Here is a 23,483-nt window from a genome sequence, read left to right on the forward strand (position 1 = left end):
CCAGTAATTTGTAAGATGTCTTCACTTTTAATGTTCGTGCATCCTGCAGAATCATTTAATGAGTTTGTACGTTCTCCCCAGGACTGCGTGGGTTTTCTCTAGGTGCTACAGATAAACGATTCTGCAGTACATACATTTAAGAAACATCAAGGATATAGAAATTGGGACATAAGCAATGAGGTTTTGTATTTTCAGTAAATATTCAAAATAGTCAATAAATATACTGGCTTTGGAACTGGTGCAGAGGAGGTTCACCAGATTAATTCCAGAGATGAGGGGTTAACCTCGGAGGAGGGATCACCTAGGAGCATACTCGCTGGAATTCAGAAGAATGAAAGGGATCTTATAGAAGCATAAACTTAAGGAACAATCAAGAAAACTGCAGGCAAGTTGTTTCCCATGTAAGTGAAAAAAGAACTAGGAGATATAGCTTTCAAGATTTGGGGGAGTAGATTTAGGATGGAGATGAGGAGGAACTGCTTTTCCCTGAGAGGAGTGAAAATGTGAAATTCTCTGCATCAGGAAGCAGTAGAGGTGCCACGTTAAATGTGTGTGAGGCACAGATAGTCAGGGTTTTTCATAATAGGGGAATTAAAGATTATGGATGGAAAAAACCGGTAAGTGAAGTTGAGTCCACAGCCAGATCAGCCATGATGTTATGAGATATGGAGCTGACTTGATAGGGCAAATATCCTATTCCTGCTCCTATTTTTTATGTTTTTATATTTTTTAATGGTTTAAAATGAAAGAATGTCCTATTTATAATATAATCAAAGATAACCCTTGTACAGATGGTTACATTCACCAAAATAAGGGTTGATAATGATGCAAATGAAACTGGTACAACAGTCTCAGCCAATGCCAATACTCCCAGATCAGTATTACACAGATAAAAGAATAAAACTCCCTCTTCCTTGTCCTTGTAATTTCCTTGAAGCCCAACTCACAAAGGCCCGGAAACTACACACAGGCTCTTATAAGATTTTTAATCAGTCCTCATTTGAGTTGTCATTCTGTGCTGTAACACACTTGCACAGCAGAACCAGGAGTCTGATCCAACTACTTTGCATAGAAGCAATACAATTTACAGAATAAACTTTTATTCCATCAGTCAGAATTATATTACACTTGAGACCTAGAGATGAAAAAAACAGTGCTTACTCACTCAAGCAGGCACTTTACATCAATAATATCTTGCTTTTGATGGGAAATCTATCAGAATTTTTTTGTTTTTAACCCTCCTAATGTTTTTGATATGACACCCTAGTCAATAAAGACAGTGACTTAAATTTATCTAAATTGACTTGAAAAGGGCAATTTCGTGGCACCTGAAATTCCTCACGTGGTTGATCTGTGTTTATCAGTGTGGCATTTGGGAGATGTCAAGCACTTCTGAGGAAGAAAGCAACGGTGACTTGTTACTGGATACCCTTTGTTGCTACTTTCTAAATTCTTTGGTAGAGACCTTGGAGGCAGTGCATTCTTTTTTTTTTTAAATTTTTTATTTTTCACACCATAAATCACATTAGCCATGATATACACTATTTCTTTTTCACACATATACAGTGACTTTTTCTCCCCCCCCCCTCCCTCCTCCCAAGCCACCCCCCCCAACCCCCCCTCTCATCCATTTTAGGTATACAATCTAGGTTGCATTAAGCCAGTCAGACAATGTTGTCATTCAACAAAAATACACCAGAAATTCTACTGAGTCCATTCTTTTCTTTCCTTCTCCTTCCATCAACTTAGGTAATGTTTGTCCCCGGTAGGTTTTCGCTATTGTATTTAATGTAAGGCTCCCATACTTGTTTGAATATTTCAATATTATTTCTTAACCTATATGTTATTTTTTCTAATGGAATACATTTATTCATTTAAATTTAGTAGTTTCTTCCTTTTAATTTGGTTATGTATTCCATTAATATTTAAAGTCATATAGTTCAGCGTAGCCCTTTTATATTTTGTTTATCTTCTCTTTCCGTTTTTCCATCATTACCTTTCCTCCTTTTCCATTTCTGTTTTCTTATTTTCAACTCTTTATAAGACAACATTCCTACAACATCCAACATTTTCCTTATTCTCCTATTTCTATCTTATTTATCCCCAATCTCCCCTTCCCCTCCTGAGTTGTCCTTCATCCCTTGTCGGACAACCACATCTCCCCTCTCCATTTGGATTTGCGAATCCACTCGCAAGCGTCAACTGATTTTGCAGTGACCGCTATTTCCCCCCACCCCGCCCCCCCCAGAAAAGATTTCACTTTTCATATGTCACAAAGGTCACTCTTTTAATTCCCTCCTTATTCTCTCTATTCCATTTCCTTCCCTTATTAATTCTTGTCTATACTATCTATATTTTCCTCTAAGTACAGATACATTCACGTATGCACATTGTCTCTATTCACTCTTATACCTCTTTACCCGCATACATATCAATCGTGATCATTTTTACTCTCATTACCCGTCTTCATCCCTCAGTCTATTTTTGTCTTTACCAACATACATATCAATCGTGATCATTTTTACTCTCATTACCCGTCTTCCTCCCTCAGTCTATTTTTGTAATTGTTCTGCAAATTTTCGTGCTTCTTCTGGATCCGAGAATAGTCTGTTTTGTTGTCCTGGAATAAATATTTTCAATACCGCTGGATGCTTTAGTATAAATTTATACCCTTTCTTCCATAAAATCGCCTTTGCTGTATTGAACTCTTTTCTCTTCTTTAGGAGTTCAAAACTTATATCTGGATAAATGAAGATTTTTTGCCCTTTATACTCCAGTGGTTTGTTGCCCTCTCTTACTTTTTCCATTGTCTTCTCCAGTACCTTTTCTCTTGTAGTATATCTTAGGAATTTTACTACAATAGATCTTGGTTTTTGTTGTGGTTGTGGTTTAGAGGCCAATACTCTATGTGCCCTTTCTATTTCCATTTCTTGCTGTAGTTCTGGACATCCTAGGGTCTTAGGGATCCACTCTTTTATAAACTCCCTCATATTCTTGCCTTCTTCATCTTCCTTAAGGCCCACTATCTTTATGTTATTTCTTCTGTTATGGTTTTCCATTGTACCTATTTTTTGAGCTAGTAGTTCTTGTGTCTCTTTAGTTTTTTTATTAGATTCCTCCAATTTCTTTTTTAAGTCTTCTACCTCCATTTCTGCGGCTACTGCCCGCTCTTCCATCTTGTCCATTTTCTTTCCCATTTCTGTTAAGGTCATCTCTATTTTATTCATTTTCTCTTCTGTGTTGTTTATTCTTTTTCTTAAATCATTAAATTCCTGTGTTTGCCATTCTTTAAATGACTCCATGTATCCTTTAATAAGAGAAAGTACCTTCTTTATCTTGCCTTTCTTTTCTTCTTCTATTTCACTGTACTCTTCCTCTTCCTCTTCTTCTTCCTCTGGGTTGGCCATCTGTTGTTTCTTTGTTGCCCTTTCCTTCTCTTCTTTCTTGTTTCCATTGTCTTCTGTGGTCTCTTCTTGCTGCAGGTGTTCTGCAGCTGTCATTGCCGGCTGTGGAGATCGACTCCCCAGCTGGTCCCCCCTCCCGTCGGTGTGTTTTTTTTTCATGCGCGGTTGCGCACTTTTACTCGGCTCAGCGAGCCATTTTTGTAGTCCATTATTTACCGACCTGAGGGAGCGGGTTTCTCTCTCCGCAGCGGGCCTCTTCGGACAGGTAAGGCCTTCACCTTTTTCCTCCTTTGTCTTCTCTTCCTCTCTTCTTACCGTTGCTTTCGATTTTTCTTTTTTTGTCGCCATCTTCTTTCCACCTTTATACTCACTTTTCTGTAACTTTTATTTCTGTGCCTTTGTGTTTTCCTTTGTTTTTCCCGACTTTTCTGGAGAGGGCTGGAGTTCACCGTCCGGCCACTACTCCATCACGTGACTCCCCCGAGGCAGTGCATTCTTATGGAAGAGGGGTTAATAGATCTTTTAGACTATTGACAAAATATTATTGACATCATAATTGTAATAATTATTTAATCATTATTGTAATCAGAAGAGGCCTAATTATAATCTCGAAGTGTCAAAGAAAGATTGTATTTCAGATGAGTAGCATTTCATCAGAACTTGCTGGAACACCATTGAAATTGTGTTTTTGCTTTAAGTTGATTACAGATGTCTTCAGCACAAGATTTAAAAGTTCCATTAATGAATCTGAGCCATGTATTCTTTACATGATTTTTTCATATGGCTTAAAAATAAACGTACACACCAGTCATAGCCTAGCAAACATTAACCAATAAGAAATTAGTTTCACCACAGAGGTTAACAATCAGTTTCGTGAAATGTCTGCTGTCATTGTAAATTTCCATTTGGCAAAGAAGACAAATCCAGTTGGTAAAAGTTCTGATGAAATGGTGTCAAACAGCATCCTGTCAGAATCCATCTTTAATAGCTGCACCTCTGCACAAGGTTTTGGTGATAAATCTTGAGTGTCACCTCTTGCACTGGACTTCTATGGATAAAATATATTTAGTGATACATGGACCAGTGCTTGAAGTCATACTCATTTATCTTGTAAATTTACTTCCAAATCTGTGTCAGTTTGAGGGTACAACAAAATGTCAGAATGTGCAGATGTATTTTCAGTCGCATCTCCTGTATCGGTGGCACATTATGGTGTAGTGTAATTAATAGTGCAATTTAATATTCCCTTAGCTCCTGCAACATTATAAACTAAGATCAGTACTGACTGTGTATTAATCATGTTCCAAACCAACAAATTGTACCAAGCATCATAACAACAAATGAGAAGTAAAATTCATATTGTGACTCCAGCATATTCCGATTGTGACTTTCCTTTTCAATATTTTTATTAACATTGGAATTCCACATTCAAAGTACATACAGAGTACATATGGATTATATGTTAAAAGTCAAAAAGATACATTACACTAATCATATAATTTCAAACAGATTATAGTGTGTTGATATTTTATTAATTTATTATATAAAAAAAAGGAAAATCTAAACCCACTACCAAGAAAGAAGCTGTTTAGCCAGAAAAAAAATGAAGGCAGAATTCCTATCAGAGAGATAAATTATCTCATTCGTCAACAGTTCTACCTTCATAACAAATCAAAGATTATAAAAGGTCCCCACAGCGTTTGAAAATTTGAATTCAAATCGGAAATTGAGCATCTAATCTTCCCTAAATTTAAGCCGTTGAGCATATGTAGGCAGGGTAATGCCCCTCCATCTGAGCCACACCGTCAGCCTAGCCATAAGAGAAATAAAACCCAATGCAAGCAGATCAGATGCTGTTAAATTTATATCATTCTCTCCAACAATACCAAATAAAGCAGTTAAAGGATTATGTTTAAAATTAACTTCAAGAACTGTAGGGTAAGTTTGAAATACTGTACTGTACATCATTCCAATATTTCACAAGACTCTGACATGTCCAGAATATATGAATTAATGAAGCATATCTTTTGTTGCATTTATCACAACAAGGAGAATCGTCAGCATAAAAACGAGATAGTTTGACTTTGGACATGTGAGCCCTATGGTCTACTTTAAATTGTAGGAGAGAGTGGCAAACGATTGGGTCTTAAGAGCATTTTGAGGAAACTGTGCCTCTATCAGAATGACAACTTAAAATCTTTTATCTGCTTCAATGGCTCATTTACATTCACATTATGGAAATTCACCTGTTTTTGTGTCAGTGAATGTTCTGTTCTGTAATAAATAATCTAATGAACATTTAATATCAAAAAGACATGTTGCTGGAGAGATCCCTAGATGGATAAACAAGCTATTTCTAGGCTTTACTTCTGTTACTCAAACCTATCCACCCTCTGGTACATAGTTATTTTAATTTAGTTGATTTTTAGTTCACTTTATCCTATGAGATTGGATCCAATCACTATTGGCCGCAAATTAATCGAATGCCATCCATGGAACTACACTTTTGTGTGAACAGCATTCTTAGATTAGGCTTTGCAGAGAAGTAGAGAGAGAGAGCAAATTAAATTATTAAAGTTCATGATATTTTTTCTTATTAGTGGTCTGAAGCCAATACTGTAACTATTTTTGGTGTCATTCATCCAACTAGGTCAAAATCCTAAAAATGTTGTACGTTTGACCATTGTCCAGAGTTACCACCACCAGGACAATGTCACTTTAAGAAGACTCACTCACTCACTCTTCTTCAGGGACAAAGGATGCTGCTTTGCTAGTTTCATCTATGTCTTGAAACTTAAAGAAAAATCTCACTTGATCAAAGTTTCAGGCATCTGATCAGTGGAAAGGGCGCAGCTAAAGACGATGAATTTGCAGTTCAAACAACGTGTGTGGTTGTTTGGACCATTCAAGTGCCATACCATTTGGATGCAAGACTCTACAGTTTGGGTAGGTAAAGGGTAGGATTGAGAATCGTGTTAGATTTCACTCGTTGTTTCTACTCATCATTCACAGTACATTATTGTTAGAGCTACAAGGGGATCTTGTCTTGTTTTAATTGCAGGGAAAAAAATGAGAGTCGGAGTAAAACTATGAGAGAGTAATGGGCAGAAATATAAATAAAATCTAGAGAGATTATCTGTGAAGTTCTGACTGAGACAGATGGATGTGCTTCCTCATGTCTATGCAAGTGCAGAGAGTTAAGTAAGATGTAAAACCTCCAGAGTAATAGGTAATTGACATTGTCAGCTGCTTGGCATGGAACACATGGGAATCATTAATACAAGTGCACAGAAGGAGAAGCTATTTGGCTGCAGAAGGTTAAGTTTAACAGGAAGAGACCATCCACTAACATTTTTACAGGGCACTTGGCCCTTGTAAATGTCCTAGATTTATAAGAAAGGTTTCACATTTAAAAAAAAATATTGAAACAGTCATCTATCAGTCAAAGAAAATAATTTTTGCAATGAAACAATTCAGGGTGATATTGTCTTTTAGTCTCTGATGAGAAAAAATAGTTTTAATATAGTTGGAATTCTTAATTTAAATTAATGTGCAGATAAGACAAGAAATATCAAAGTATCAATTATTTAGAATCCAAATCAAATAATAAGTTTTACAGGATGATCATTCTTTTATAGAAGAATGTTTAGAAAGTTCGGTTTTATTCTTTGAGACTGTATTCTATTACAGCCATAACTGCAGATCTGTGGTCAAAAACATCAATTGCTTTGTCATTTAGAAATCAGCGGAACAATGAATACCAGAAATGACAAATAAACATCGTTAGACCTTTCTATTCGTGCAGAACTATCATAACCAAGGGCAGATTTGGAAAATGTCTCCAGTCTTGAGAAACATAATATGTTCTGATTACTTGCTGGTTTAAATGTAACTGTGTGTGTGTCCTTGCCTGCGTGCATCTGTTTATTTGTTTATTTTAAAAGCAGTTCCTTGGAGAAGTCAGCTTGTTCCAAGAAATATAAACTGTGGCCCTGGAGAAGAATAGTCTATAATAAAATGCCAAAAACACAAATTGTTTTTTTTTTGAGAGGAAGTTTTGAGTAGGATGTAAATGGATATCGTTCTAAGATATTCATAGATTTCTTAAATAAACAGAAGACAGTTTTAAGATGGACCACACAGTTTGTTAACCAGCATGGATCATTTAGTAATGAAACTTTAATTTTTTTTCAACGAGTTATTACAGCCACACCAAGCAGCAGAAGTTTTATAAATGAGATTGGTAGACATAGTTGGGTTAAAAGGTCTCAAAATAAATAAATAAATCAATAGAAATGGTTGGTATCCCAGAGTATTATGAGAGACTAAGCCATAGATTTATGAGGCAATGAAATCATTTCAAGGGAGACACTGGATACTGGGAGATTAGAAACAGATTAATGTGATTCCTATCTTTATAAAGGGTGACAAAAATACATAGGCAAAAACATACCCATTAGCCTTGCAATGCATTTTAGATGATGGAGAAATGGAATTTTACGAAATCAGAAGGAGGCACCTCAGCCCTCTGGTTCCTCACTGACCGAGAAACAAACTCACACTCGTCGTTCACACCCACATCTAAAATTCCTTCTCACATTATTTGGACAGTTAGTTTCAGTGTCCTACAGTCTGAGCAAGAATGACCCTTTACTCTCAATTGATCACTATAAATTTTATCTTTGCTTTAATTTGGGAAATATAGCACAGTAACAGGTCCTCCGGCCCAGGAGCCTGCACTGCCCAAATACACCCATGTGACCAATTTAACTTTCTAACCCCTCACGTTTTTGGAAATGTGGGAAGGAACCGTAGCACCCAGAGAAAACCCATGTGGACATGAGGAGAATGTACAAACTCCTTACAGACAACACCAGATTTGATCCCAGGTCACTGGCTCTGTGATGGCTTTTATGCTATCCACTCTCTGTGTGCCATTTATGCTCTCCACTCTCTGGATGCCATTTACTATGTTGTAGGATATGGATTCTGCCAATATACCATTTTTTGGCCCCTCTTATTTTTATGTTCATCAATTAAATCTGCCCTCAGCCAGCTCTGTTCCAATGAAAACAACTTCAGCCTATCCATTCTTTTCTCATAGTATACATTCATCTCCTTTGTATTTTCTTCTGCAATTCACCCTTTCCTGTAATGTGATGAACACCAACCGTATGCAGTATGCGGGTTGTGGGTTGACAATAGCCTTTCACTCTATGCCTGAACTAATAAAGTATCCTGTATATTTCAATCAGTTTATAAAATCTTAAGAAATAAGATGTGGGCCATACAATCACTCAAGCTAAACTGCTCTTTAGGTAAAATCAGGATTAATCGTACTCTTGTCTAATTTCCCCTACTGATTTCTATATTCCTTGATTCTTCTGGGTTTTAGAAATTTCTGGATGTGTTGAATAACTGGGCATCGAATGTCTCTGGGTAAAGAATTTCAACAATTCTAAACATCATCCTCTTGCCCTGAGAATGTCCCCTTACTCTAAACTCTCCTGCCAAAGGAAACAAACTCTGAGCATATATCCTATCAAATCTCTTCAGAATCTTATACCTTTCATTCAGGTCACCTCTTATTACTTTCAACTTCAGTGAATATCTTACTCATTCTGAGCAGTGGGGCAAATTCACGGACCTTGGTGCCTCTGGGGAGAACTATCTTTTGCTTCTCTTTCTCTGACTGTAAGGTGCTTCAGGCAATTTCTGCCAATGAGGAATCTGTCTGCCTTACAGCAGACAAGAGCAATTTCACTGACACTGTTTTTATTACACGTCAATAAATCGAATCTTGAATCTCTCCTTATAATAAGATCTTCCATTATTTCCTTTCTTGCTTCTCTGGAATACATTTCAGGTCTTGTGATTTATCTTCTTTTGTAAATGTGAAGCCCTTTAATATTTCCTTAATATTTTCTTCCTCATTAAATTGATCTCATTCAGAACTTCAAAATCCTCATCTTAGTTGAACTCTCAATATTGACCCTTTACTTTTTAAAGATGGACATAACTACCCACACTGAATGATGCCCACATCTTCCATTGGCAGAGCAGATTACATTTCAGTATCTAAGTGGCCTAGACTTTCCTTAATTATGTTCTTGCTCTTCACATAATTTTGAAAAGAAATAGGTTTTCCTTTTATTGCACTCGTCATACTTTCCCATTGCTTTCTCAGTTTCTTCCATACTTTTAACTCTGCATTCTCCATACACTTATAGTTTTTCTGTTGTATATTTAGATCTTGGTATCTGATACAAGCTTCTATTTTTTTGCTTTTTTGTCCCTGTATGTACTTTGATATTCAGGATTCTAGATTTGGGGATCCCATTTTTTTTTTCGGGAACCATTTTGCTCTGAATTTTCACTGTCACCTTGAATGCCAAACAGTGCCTTCAAGCAACTTGTTCTATTTTCTTTTGCTAAATTATAACTTTGCCTCGTAAAGCTTCCCTTCCCCTATTCATAACTTTGCCCAAATCTATCTTTAGATCATTTTATGACCCTGCTAAATATAATTACTGTCTCCAAAGTGCTATTCCAGTTACTTAATCCATTGCTCAGCTTCATTTGCTAAAACTTGGCCAGAACTTCCCACCCCCTGTTGGGCACAGTACCCTGGATAAAACAATTCTCATGCGTGCATTTCAAGAATTTATTGGCATCCAAATATTTTAAATTGATTCAATACTAATTAATATTTTGGTCATTTATGTACTTTTAAGAAATGTATCCATAGTTGCCCTCTGTGGGTCTATAAAAATGTACTCTCAGGTTGTGGTCCCCAATTTATTGTCAATTCTGTGGGATTCTTCCACATATCATCTCCCCTCACAGCTGTAATTGTCTTTTTAAACAATGCTTTTGACCACCCAATTCCCCCATCTTTTAATTCAATAGTTCTCCACCTTTTTCTTTCCCCTCACATACCACCTTAAGTCATCCCTTACTAATCACATAGTACCTATGGCATAGGGGTGACTTAAAGTGGTATGTGAGGGGAAAGAAAAAAGTTGAGAACCACTGTTTTAATTCCTCAATCACAACTGAAAACCCTGTACTAGAAATGTTGATCTGCCTTTCCTGTCCTTTAAGCCATGTTTCAGTAATAGCTACAGTATCAAATTTCCCAATGTGTATCTGTGCCATCACCTCTTCTCCCTTATTCACAATGTTCCTTGCATTTATAAGTACACCATGAAATACTGCCAAACTCCTTTGCTGTCTGTTTTCCATTTGTTTACTTTGCCTTTCATTTTACTGTCTGCCATTTATAGTTCTGCTTCTCTATCTTCTAAAGGTATAATCTCCTTGTTGTCCTCTTCCCAAAAGTGGAAATCCTCGTCATTCTATTGATTTCTTCAACCCATTTGGCTTTTAAAGGTCCCACATCACCAAATTTGGTCTCAATGCTCCAGTGATCTAAACCAGTGGTTCTCAACCTTTTTCTTTCCAACATACCACTGTGATTAGTATGAGATCGCTTAAGGTGGTATGTGGATAGAAAGAAAACGTTTGAAAACCATTGTTTTAATTGTACCTAATTGACTCGTTATGTGCAGGTTTCATAACTCCAAAGGAAATGGGCCAATGACAATTTTTCTCAAGCAAAATATTTCCGTAACAATTGGGTCAAGAGCAGTGATTCTTAACCTTCCTTTCCCATTCACAGACCACCTTAAGCAATCTCTTACTAATCATAGAGCATCAATGGCATAAGCATTACTTAGAATGGTATGTGAATGGAAAGAAAAGGTTGAGAACCACTGATCTAAAGCATTTCTTCCTGAATTATCTTTGTAGCCACATGGTCATCTGCTCCAGCCTCCTTTTTCTGGGATGACCATGCATGACACTGGCAATTTTCTGACAATGGCAAGATTTGTGATCTGCATATCAACTTCCTTTCTCCCTTATTCCCTCAAATCTTTCTGCAGGATTTTGCTTCTTTTTCTATGCTTGTGAACCACAGCCTCACCACTCATATAAATGTACCCATTCTTATGGATCTTAACACAGCTGATTGTAAAAATGATGGTTCCTCTGGGTGGGATGTGTAGAAGCTATTTGAGACTGAGAAAAAGAAAAATTTATTTTCCAGTGGGTGGTGAATTTTTGGAATTCTGTATCAAAAAGAGTTATGGAGACGAAGTCAAGTGTATATTCAACTCAGAAACTATGTATTTTTACATATTAAGGGCATCACGGGATATAAGATTAATGAAAAAAAAATGGGACCAAGGCAAAAGATGAGCCACAATCAAATGGCCAGCTCCTGATTGTATTGGTTGCATTCATGTATTTTTTGCATGAAATAATTAAGATGAGCTTCCCTTTGGCACATGGAAGCAGCATTTCATCCTAGAACCTTGTCCACAGCTGCAGTCTCTAACTTTGAGTTCCCTATGGTTGCTGCTTTCCTTTTGCACCCCTCTTTTCCACTTTACCACCTCCACTCCATCTAACCCTGCTTCATCCAAAGCTATCACCATCGACCTTTGAGCAGTTCAACCAGGCAAGGCAGATGGATATCTTCAAGAGTCAAGATTATTTTATTGTCATGTAAAAAACAGAAAATATGATGTATCTGTTATCTTTCTCTGTGAAATCATCATTCCAAACCTGAATTCTGGCTTGATGCTTAAAAAGACGTGATTGTCAAGATTTGTTTTGGAAATAGCTATTTACATTGGCATGTACCTTCATAATTAATGTTACATACACATCAGTTCATTCTAGCAACAGGTGAATTGTCCTGCAAGTGAATTATTTTTTTTCCCGGTAAGGAGTCAGAAAGGGAAACTTAGCTTGATATTTCATCCTGAAACAGACAACTCAAATGGACAATGTGTTGCTGGACGTCCAATAATACCAAATGAAAAACAATTCATAAAAGTCAAAGCTATGGAGATTCAGGTAAATGTTAGAAGGTCCAAGTAATTATCTAAGCAGTAGAAATCAACAGTCACTTGTTGGAGATTGGATGAGAGATATTGTTAATTTGACTGCTTGAATTTAGATGACTGACACAATTTTACAAGTCCAATGGAAAGAATTTACATTGTAACTCAACTCTAATTTGAAGATCAGTGGATTTGGAGAAGAAAAAGATTTTTAAATCCATTTACGGCATGTGAGCCTCTTTGTCAATTTCTACGGCAGCTAATTTTCATATACCCACTGGTGCACTATCAATAACTTCAAAAGACTGGAAGTTATGCAAAACTGTCAGGCTTTTATTCACAATAGAATGGAGCCAAGTCCATGCTAGTTGACTGTCCTGAGCTAGGCAGAGGGCTGTGGAACACTCGCCTTTATTCAGGAGTCTGTGGTTGGAACAACAGGTACAGTCAGCCAATGGGTTGACCTATAACCTATGGGTTATAGGTTAATTTGGCAGCATGTTTAAATCGTCTGAATTGGCTTTTACCAGGCTGAAAATAAAATTTAAGTGATGTTTTGGGTCCATTTTAAATCTTTTCCATCTCACCTTCAATCTGTGCCTTCTAGTTTTAAACTCCCCTAGCCTGGAGAGAAGGTTTTAACTATCTACCTTATCTATGCTCCTCTTGATTTTATAAATCTCTATTAGCCCTCCACCGCCTCAACCTTCTACATTCCAGGGAGAAAAATCCCAGTGTATTGAGCCTCTTATTATTTAAGTCTGCCAGTCCAGGTAACATCCTTGTGAATCCTTTCCACATATTTTCCACCCTTTTAGCTGGGTGACTGTGGGTCTGGTAGAGGCAGTGGGTCTCAAAGGTATGATGGAGTAGCCTTGACAAGTGACTGCAGTGTATTCAATAAATGGTCCACATTCAAGTCACAATAAATTGGCGGTATAAATTTTCCTGAATATTGTTGGTGATAAACACATCCAAGAAAGTATACCATCGCTTTCTTTATTCATGCATTTTGGACAGTGAATATACATGAGGTATCAAGGTGCATCACCCATCCAAAGGCCTGCTCTTCAGACAGAATGTTTTTGTGACTAGTGCAATTAAGTTTCTGGGCAAGGATGATGCCAGGATATCAATGCTGAGGACATGGTGACGCAAATGCCATTAAATATCAAGTATGTGGATGGAGGTTGTAACTGCTTTAGTGATGTGCGGCAGGAATTATACTTTTAATTGTAACCATAGAAAATGCAACACCTGGCCTTTTACTTCCGTCTTTCCCACTTTCTAAAATCCTGTGATTTACTTGTACTTTCAATTCAGTCTGCTCTATCTGCTGATCATTATTTGGTCTCTGCAATAAATGGGTTATTATATTCATTCTTCATTCAGCATGATCCATATCTTCCGATCACTTGATATTTTAATTCTCTGCCCCATTCCTTACTCTTCTTGGCATTCTATACTGTTTCATGAATCTCTACCCATGTTCATGGAACATTGAATCTTCACTCTATGCTACTTGCAGTGTTCTGGCCTCAACATTGAGTGTGGCAATCTTAGAGAATTAGCATTTCCAGCAGACGCAAGGGATTGGAGATGTTGGAATCTGAAACAAAAAACACACACGTTCTGGAGGAACGTGGTGGGTCAGGCAGCAGCTGTGGAAGGAGATAGAAACTTCATATTACAGGTTGACTTGTTTTTTGTTAACTCTAGATTTCCTAGCATTTTTATTTCAGTTTCACGGCACTAGTGTATGAATAATATTTGAATTGTGAAAATTAAAATTATGAGTGCTGTGAAACTGAATTTTCTCCAGGCAAGCCTTCTGTGTCCTTAATTATCCCATTACCACCTTTTTTCTTGTGGAATCATGATTTTGTAATTCACTTTCTCTTTATCCTGCCAGTGGTCCTCCCCCTTCTCTCCTCCCCATGCCCACCAACTTTCTTTGTATCATAATCTTCACTCTTTTGGTCCACAGAGGCTGGCTGGCCTGGTAAGTTTTTCAGCATTTTCTATTTTGGCCTCAAATTTTCAGAACCCATAATATTTTGTTCTTGTGGTAAAATTTCCCAGGATGCCTCACCAGCATTTAATCAAAACTGGATTTTATTTCTCTGGGGTCTCTTAATACTCTCTGTCGAATCATATTATTCCAGGCTAGAGAAACTTACAGAACCTTTAATCAGGTGAAATTTTGTTGACTATTTTGGAGACCAGCAAGCTCGCTGTGTGACAGAAAAAAAACAATCCAGATTATTACACAATTGTTCCTACACTAGTGTTCATTCGATTTTTTTTTTCATTATTTATCTTAATTGTGCTCTTGTGCAGAATTGTATTTTGTTTGTTGTTGATAATATTTGATGAAATTGTAAACTTGAGTAGATTTTCAGCTAAACTTTTAAATGAAAAATACGAACTTCATATTTTGCTGCATGGAGTGTCAGGTTGAGAGCAACAGTGTCCCATTGTCTACAGTTAATCGTGATGTGAGAATTGTTTATACAGCTGCTGTAAGTGAATGTAATACTAATTATTAGCTGTTGAGTGGAAAATGCCACCAACTGTTTAAGGGGATTAATGTATATGATCTGATAATATATAGCATTTTGTCCTCTGATTTATACTTTGATATACTCTGCCCACAATTTCTCAAATAAATAATGTTTTGAATTAATTTCTTTAGATTGTGAGTGAAAAGAAAATGACTAATTTGCAAAATATTTTTAATTGCTAACTTTGTTTCCTTCTGCAGTCCTTAGTTAGTATTTAATGATAACATTGTTTTAGTAAGATTTTGTTTTTGTGGTTGCTTTAATTGCTGTTTCAGAGATACCAATCATGAGAATGGAATCAAGAAATAAATGGACAAATGAATGAATCAAAGAAATATATATCCTAAAATATATCTCAATATTTATTTATTTAAATAAACATACATTCGAGATGTATGTTTATTGAGCAAAAAAGCAAATTCTTCCAGGTCTTACTTCCAAGTAGTTTGTAATGATGAATTAGAAATGTAGGCATTAGTTCATCTCCAGATTTAGACATTTATCAGGAAGTCAAATTCCATTTACTATGCCTCACCCTTACGAAACTCAAAGTTTCCTTTTCGTTAACCAGCAGAGAACAACTCTCCTACTCCTTCCCCACTTCCCTCTGGAGTTTTGACTCCCACACTTGCTTCTATTGTGAAACTTCAGGGCCTTATTCCTTTCTGCCAAATGCTTCCAGTAGGATTGAACTTACAAGAGGTGAGGAAGGAAATTTGATGGCAATGTTCCCAGTGACCAATGCTGGCAACAGCACTGTTCCTGAAATATATGAATGACTTGAGCCATTTTACAAATGACAGACATTTTGGCATTAGGTCAGCTGCGACCTGGTGTAATGGGCACACGAGCTGCATATGAAATTAGATGGAGGAAAGCAGTTTTAAAAACAAAATGAGGGACAATTAATAATTCATTTCTATAGAAGATGCAGGGAAAAAAATAGATCCGAATACCCTGCCCATAAATATGTGAAAGTGACAGAGGATGCGTAACTATCAGCCAAAAACATGTGATAATTACCAAAGTAATAATCAATTTCTCTCGTATCTGCTTTATCTACAACTTGAGAATTCATCTAGTTCGGCTCACTAAAACTTAAGAAGGATAATTAAAAAATTGGAAAGTTGAAGACAAATTGACCAGTTTAAAGGAAAGGATGTACTCATTGGATGGAGACAGTTGAGGTGAGGTTTAATAAAAGTATTAGAAACACACTGTTAAAATAATAAGGGATGTGGGCAAAGCAACTGATGGGATGGATCAGAACCAAACGTTGGGATGAGTGGAAAAGGAACCAAAAGTGACATAAAGTAAAAGTTAATATTTAGAACAGTGAACACAGATCAGAGAATACAGATGAGCAAATACATTGAGGGGAAAAAAATTGCAACCATAAAGATTATGATACAAGTCACGATTAATGTAGCAGTTAGCACACCTCTAATACAGTGCCACCAACCAGGATTCGAATCTGGCACAGTCTATAAGGAGTTTGTATGTTCTTCTCATGTCTGCATTGGTTTCCTCTGGGTGCTCCCATTTCCTTCCACATTCCAAAGACATATAGTGTGGTAGGTTAATTAGGTATATTTGGGCAGTGGTTTCATGGGCCAGAAGAGCCTGTAACTGAGGTGTATCTCTAAATTTTTTTTAAAAAATCAGTGTTCATAATGGTCCATGAGGTTTTTCTGTAAGCAATTGGATCAATGCATTAGGGAAAACATTTTATCAGTCATATGGAATAAAGAGGATGGGTGAATGGGACGGAACAGAGGGTACCATAAGAAACCATCTTGATGGAGCATTGATCTCCTTCTGTGCTGTAATGATTTGTAATTGATATCAGGAATATAATGCTTAGCAGAATGGAGGAAGTATATTCAATAATAGATTCCGAAGGGTTCAAGAAGTGAGGAAGGCAGGTTGACAGTGATGTTTGCAAGGACGAAAACTTGAATTTGCAGAGAGCTAACATAAGCCTGAAGGGCCAGATGATCTCCTGTGTTGTTCCTGTACTGTGATGAGAGATTTCTGTGCCTAACATAACTTGACAGAAGGACATTGTAAATAGTGGCGATTCTGCAAATATGGTTTGAAAATGGGAAGGTAGAGACAACATTTTATAAGGAATACAGTCCACCAGGTTTTTTGATATTCAAAGGGGTTGGGAAATATAGGAGAAAGGGAGTTAGGTCACAGATCAGCCATAATCTGTTTCATTTGGGAAATTTAATGGTCTCCTTCTGTTCCTGTGCTTCATGACAGGAAAGCTGAGGAATTATTAGAACTTGGCATCTGAACAAGGCAACAGCAATGTATGGCAAATGCTGTTTCAAGGTTGCAGGTTTCCCCAGGGACTAGGGTAGAATATTTGGCATCTATGTTGCTTAACATTGACTGACAAAGGATGTTGCCTGATCTACTGAGTCCTCCAACTTCTCTTTGTTCTTTCATCCCTGTTGTGTTGAGATTCATTAGGGGTTCAGAAGGAAACGAGTCCAGACACAGGGAATAGATAATAAGGGATTTATTAAAACCAAAACAAATAGGCTGGCTAACCCAGCAACACAGTTACAGATCAGGGGCAATTAACAGCACAAAGCAAAGTAGTTAGCAATTTACAAGTAGTTGGAACCTAAGCCCAGCAGCAGAATGCAATCAGAAGCAGTTCCAGGAGAGAGTGGGGGAAACGCAACTGCCTTCCGACCCCAGAATGTGCCTGTAGGGAAACGGGGATTCCGACTAAGGAGGGTACCCGACATGGGGGTGGGCTACCCATAGGAATATACACGCTCCCGTACCCCTGATAATTGGAGTGCGGCTACAATGCTGGAATCAGCTGTGTCGAGAGGGATACCATGGTTAGCTTAAAGGGTTGCTAGTCCCTTCCCTGCAATTACATGGCAAAGAGGAAGTGAAACTGAGATGCTGCAATTTTATAACCTGCCCTGCTCAGTGGGGAGCTGTCCAGTGGGAGTGTGTGCTCTGGCTGGTGGGCTCACACCTGATTGACAGGCTGGAGAGGCTGGGCAGTGCCTGATGTTGATGGACAGCTGGATGTGACTTCAGACATAGCAGGAAATAGATACTCTCTATGTAACAATCCCTGATTTAATTTTGATGAATTTGTTCTACACCTTGTTTATAAGCATAACCTCCTTGTTAATATAGGTGGTCTAAATTCAGCCACCATATTCCAAGACCAACTTATCTAATGCCATGTATTTATTCCTTTTTTCTAAAACCTCTGATTGAGTGTGCCCTACTTGCATTTAGTAGCTTTTCCTCTTGCTTTTAAAGATTTGTGTGTCTGATTCCCTGAAATGTTTGTATTCCTTTTTTTTATGATTTAGCTATGAATCCGCTCATTCTTTGTATGAAGCCCATCCTATATTTTAGAAGAAACCAATGGGAGAGTTGCACCACTTACATTTCTTTACTCAACACATTCCTTAATTACTACACTGTGTTTTCTATCTTTCATCCAATTTTATATCCTTGCTGACATGTGCTCAGTTTAACATATTGTTTATCAATAAGCTTCTAACACAGAATTTCATTTAAACATCTTTTACAAATGTAATTATACAAGGAATCACAACAGCAGTGGGAGAATTGGGTAGTCTTTTGTTGCGATCCTGTGTTAATAATTAAGAATGGATGCCAACTCTTCTCAGTATACTAGTTATTTCTCTACCTTGTGGTGGTCAGGTGTTTTTAAAAAGATAAATCTTCAAAACCATTTTTTGTTGTTCACAGACCAAACAAATATGAGATCTATTTAGGATCATTCCTCAAAAATGAAAGTGGCTTTTTTGGACATGGAATGGCTATGAGAAAGAACAATGTGGAAGTATAAAGGTGATCTGATCAGAAATGATAAATATTTGTAGAATAAAAGTTTAAAGAGACAGGGCAAGGAATCAAACTGAAGAAACAACTCAATTCAGAGAGCTGGTGTGGAAAGATATTCACCTTCTGAGCTATAAAATTCAATAATTCCTCCAGAGAGCATAAAATAGACTGTACGGAACTGAACTCTGTTCTACAGATTCACATCTGTCTCAAGCCAACCATTAGATGGAAACTTGAATAAAGCACGAAATCAAATGCAATTAAAAACCAATGTTTCTGTATATTTTAATTCTATTTTATTGTTGCCAATGTTAGCAATTACCATTGTAATTTAGAACTTCAAATCTGGGAATGTTTATGTTAACTTCCCAGGTAAATGAAGGGAAATTTACTCCATTAAAGGAAAATGTTTACTTCAGTTGACTGATGATCTTGCAGATTAGAACCATAGAGGAGTGGGGTACATAATGTTGCGCTGATTTCTTTTTTGAGACTTAAGGTTGGCACAGTCAGGTAGGGGTAATGGTGTTGTGCTGTTCCAACATCAACGGACTAATGGAGAAGTTGTTTAGGAGTCTGATGGCAAACATATGTTACTGAAAAGACCCTTACTCTTTACAGCAGTGATGTTTAGGGACGTCTATAAGTGATTATCACAATGTTCATACCCCTGCACTTTTGTTTCTACAGTTACTGAAGCCACCTTCCAATAATTTCCAAGTCTAGCCCTTTTAATATGGCAGAGTTATGAAGGGGTCAGAGGGATCACACACAAGGCAGAAATATCTTCTGAGTTCCTCTGGACATATCAAGGTGACACCATCAATTTCTTTCGTGCTGGTCTTGTCAATAACTACCAGAAGGACGAAGTGCTTCAATGTAGCACTTCACTTGCTGTTGTGATCACAGTGGAATCATTATCATGGTTCATAAGACAACAAGTGATACAATCTTCTTCTCCTTAAAGATGAAGAGTTGAATTTTAATGGATGAATACATTTTACATTAACATGCAGAACCCAGTATATGTTGCAGTCATATTAGAGATGTAGCACAGTAACAGTCCCTTACAGCCCACGAGCCATCACCACTCAAATCCACCCATGTGTCTAATTTACCTACCAATCTACATCTTTAGAAGATGGGAAGGAACCAGAGGACCAGGAGGAAACCCATGCAGTCACAGGGAGCACATACAAACTCCTTATGGATAGAGCCGGATTCAAACCCAGGTCTCTGGTGCTGTAATAGTGTTGCACTAACCGCTACACTAACCATGCCACCATATTCATGGAGCTGAATTCCTTTCACTTTAAAATGTTAATTCCATAATAATCATTGATCTCACAGTGAGTATTAGCAGGCCTGCCTTCTGTGGAGAACATTACAGCCAAGGGTAATGCTGAACATAGTCCTTGCCTACACTTGAACACTTCTGGTGGGATGAACAGACTTTTGTTTATAAGCATTTTATGATCCATGGCCATCTGAAATTTATGAACACCTAACCATATATCTTTAGAAATATAGTCAATGTTGTAATATAGGGCAGAAGACAACTTGTGTATCACCAATTCCCACAAATAGTGACGTGACAGAGACCAGATTTCCATGTTTTTGTGACTTTGATTGAAAGATAAATTCTAACTTACAGACCAGGTCTTCAAAAACTCCACATGATCGGTGAGAAGCGTTGATGAGAAGCACTGCTAAGCCTTAATGTAACTCCTTGTTTGGAAGGCTGCTGTCATTAAACTACCACACTGAATTATCAGATGAGATTTTTATGTCCAAGGCTTTAGTTTAGTTTATTTATATAACACATTTAAAACAATTCACGTTGACCAACATGCTGTACAATCATAAATTATATCTTAACTTAAGCAGCTATTTAAAATACAGTATAAAATTGGTACCCGAGGTTCAGAATGGTACATACAACATGGTAACAATCAATAATCGCCTCAAAATGCTTGCGAATAAAAATATAGCTTCAACCTGGATTTAAAAGAATCAAAGGAAGGGGCTGATTTGATGGAGGGAGGAATGTTGTTCCACAGTTTGGGGACTCCAATAGCGAAGGCGTGATCTCCCCTGAGTTTGCGATTTAAGCGCGGAACAGCCAAGCTCCCTAAATTGGCTGATCAAAGAGGAGTAGGGTGTTAGGAGATCAGTCATGTAGGAAGGGGCTAGTCCATTAAAGGCTTCATAAACAAACTAGAGAACTTTGAAAATCTATTCTGAGCCCAACTGGCAGCCAGTGGAAGGAGGCCAGAATAGGGTTGATATGGTCCCTCTTCTCGGCTCCTGTCAGAAGCTTTGCTGCAGCATTCGGCACCAGTTGCAGACAGGATAATGACAACTTTGGTGTGGGACTTAACCCACAGCACTCTGAGTCAGACATTGTATTGCTATATTCTGGGCCTCAGATGACAAGCAAATTTTGCTTTACCGTGATGTTTTGCTCTTTCTACAGTGACTTTACCTTTGAGACTGCTCAGGGTTTATTTTGTTGCACTGAGTCATGTCTCTCAGCTATCCTCCTTCCCCACCCTATTCCTGTAAATATAGCTGACCAAGAAAATAATGCAGATCTGATTTAGTAATTGCTTCTGTTGCTGCAGTTCCCCAGCCCCCCACAAAAAAGTTTGACGTGAAATGCCATCAGTTATCCTGCCTTCACCACATTTGACTCAAGATAAATGCAAGACTAATGCAAGCATAGCATTCCAATGTATAAAATCACTTCCTGTTCATTCCCATTCTATAGAGTTCCTGATCTATAGACTATACACTTAAGATATCTTCTTGCTTAGAGCAGTGGTGTCTGCCATAATTATCTGCCTTAATTTCTTATCTTAATTGAACACTGTCAGCACTGCATGTTGATCACTTTCCTTTTTGAATGATTTTTAACTTTGTTTCTAAAGTAGAAGGAACTGTGTTTCATTCGAAATTCAGTTCTAGTATTACTGATAGTGTAATGAAGCATAAATATTACAATTGCATACATTCAATCATTACAAAATACTGATCAAAAACACATTTCTAGCCATCCAGGTATGCATTTACACAGTTCATATTGAAGATAAAAAGCCCCAATCTTAATCTGACTGAATTTTGGAAGTTTTATGAGACTGTGGATAGTCAATTGCTGAGTTTTTGTTGTCCCAGATTAAGCTCTGAAGGAGTGAGACACTGAAGAGATATTACTTGCCTTGGGTGTGTAAAGGCACACAGCTTAATAATAATGTTCCCCCAAAACATGTTCCTTCCCACACCATCTGCTCGTCTTGCATGTATTTTGTTTTCATTTTATTTCGTCATTTAAAGCCTTGCAACAGCTGCAGTGACAAGAAATGAGCATAAATATTTATTCAAATGAAATTCCAGAGGCACATTTACTGAAATTTTATTTATTACATGTATATTAAGCTGTTTAATAGTTTGTATACGTTTTGTGCAAATAATTATCCGTTAATCATGGCTGTTAGAAAATAGTAGACTATATTTTAATCTGTGGGAGCAAAATACAAATTGGATGTTTGCAATTAATTGAATTTACAAGTGTATCACATTCAAGAATATATGCAGTATTCCTTACAACCTGTGTATTAATTCATTATAAATGATGGAATTTAACTGTAAAATTGAGTGTGTCAGTGAAAACCCATATATGTGGGGGGGGGGAAAAGGAAAATTCATTTTAATGTAAAAGATTTGTTCTGAATTGGGCTGTTAGGCAATCTGTTGGCATAAAAAATACAAAATAAAGATTGTTCTGACCTAAAAGTACTTGCCTCTGAGAATATGGTAATTTTTTGTTAATTACAGAAAAAAATAGTGGAATATATTCTAACCTTTACTTAATATGTGAATCAAGAGCAGACAGATCAAGGGCAATATTAACCATATAACCATTTACGGAGCAGAAACAGGCCATGTCGGCCTTTCGACTCCGCACCGGTTCACTAGAACAACTCCACTAGCTCACAATGACCTTTTCCATCCAGCACGGAGCATCTCTGACCCAGTACCATTGGGTAATACAGCAAATTCTTTAATTGCAGATGAGACACTATTCCAGGTCAAAATGTTGGCTTCTGTGTTTCCTCTGCGTTGTTCACACATCCGGCCAGTGCGAGATCCCTGGTGGCCACCGAGTCTTCTCTTCCATTGGGAATGTGACGAAGGCGTACTGAGGGTTTGCGTGTCAACTCTACTTGATCCACCAGCGGGTCCGCTTTGTGGGGCCTACAGTGATTCCAGAGGAGAACAGGTCCCAGTGTCATCATCCATTTAGGCAGCTCTGTGCCTGTCGTGGCTTCCTTGTGACACTTATTACAAGGTTTTGTGTACTTTGTATGATGAACATCAAATTCAAGAAAATGTTAAACATTTTGAGAAAAAAATAAATATACCAGGAAACAGAAAAAGTAACAAATGTATTTTAATAATCTGACTAATTTATATCTCTACGATTATTGCAAATAAATGTAATCGGAAACATAGAGAGAAAGTTAGCTAGTGCAAGTAATGTGTTTTAGGGGTAATTTCCCAATTTCAAGTAAATTAAGAGATTCTAATTGAAATAAATTTCAGTAATGTCAAGTGGTCCATGTTCATACATCACCATTTCAACAAATATGCTGTATACATAAGGACAATTGTCCTAAAGATGGTGTGTTTGTACATGGTGTGTGTCAATTATAAAATGGGGTTTAGGCATGTTTTAGTCACTACAA

General features: G+C 37.3%; 1 protein-coding gene across 6 annotated transcripts in view; it reads left to right on the forward strand.

Annotated features, from left to right (window-relative positions):
- Nucleotides 1–23,483, forward strand: part of LOC138745950 (ELKS/Rab6-interacting/CAST family member 1-like) — a 539,260-nt gene that overhangs the window by 509,487 nt on the left and 6,290 nt on the right. Inside the window, exon 19 of one of the 6 annotated variants that reach the window (XM_069903520.1) lies at nucleotides 19,429–19,936. The exons of 4 other annotated variants lie outside the window; for them this stretch is intronic. In XM_069903520.1, coding sequence (XP_069759621.1) covers nucleotides 19,429–19,464 — 36 coding nt within the window. In that variant the 3' untranslated portion in view covers nucleotides 19,465–19,936. Of the gene's footprint in view, nucleotides 1–18,642; nucleotides 18,725–19,428; nucleotides 19,937–23,483 lie in introns of those variants that run through there. One more of the 6 variants, XM_069903521.1, reaches the window with a different exon arrangement.

The sequence above is a fragment of the Narcine bancroftii genome, chromosome 11 (genome assembly GCF_036971445.1).
Source record: "Narcine bancroftii isolate sNarBan1 chromosome 11, sNarBan1.hap1, whole genome shotgun sequence".
NCBI classification, from domain to species: Eukaryota; Metazoa; Chordata; class Chondrichthyes; order Torpediniformes; family Narcinidae; genus Narcine; species Narcine bancroftii.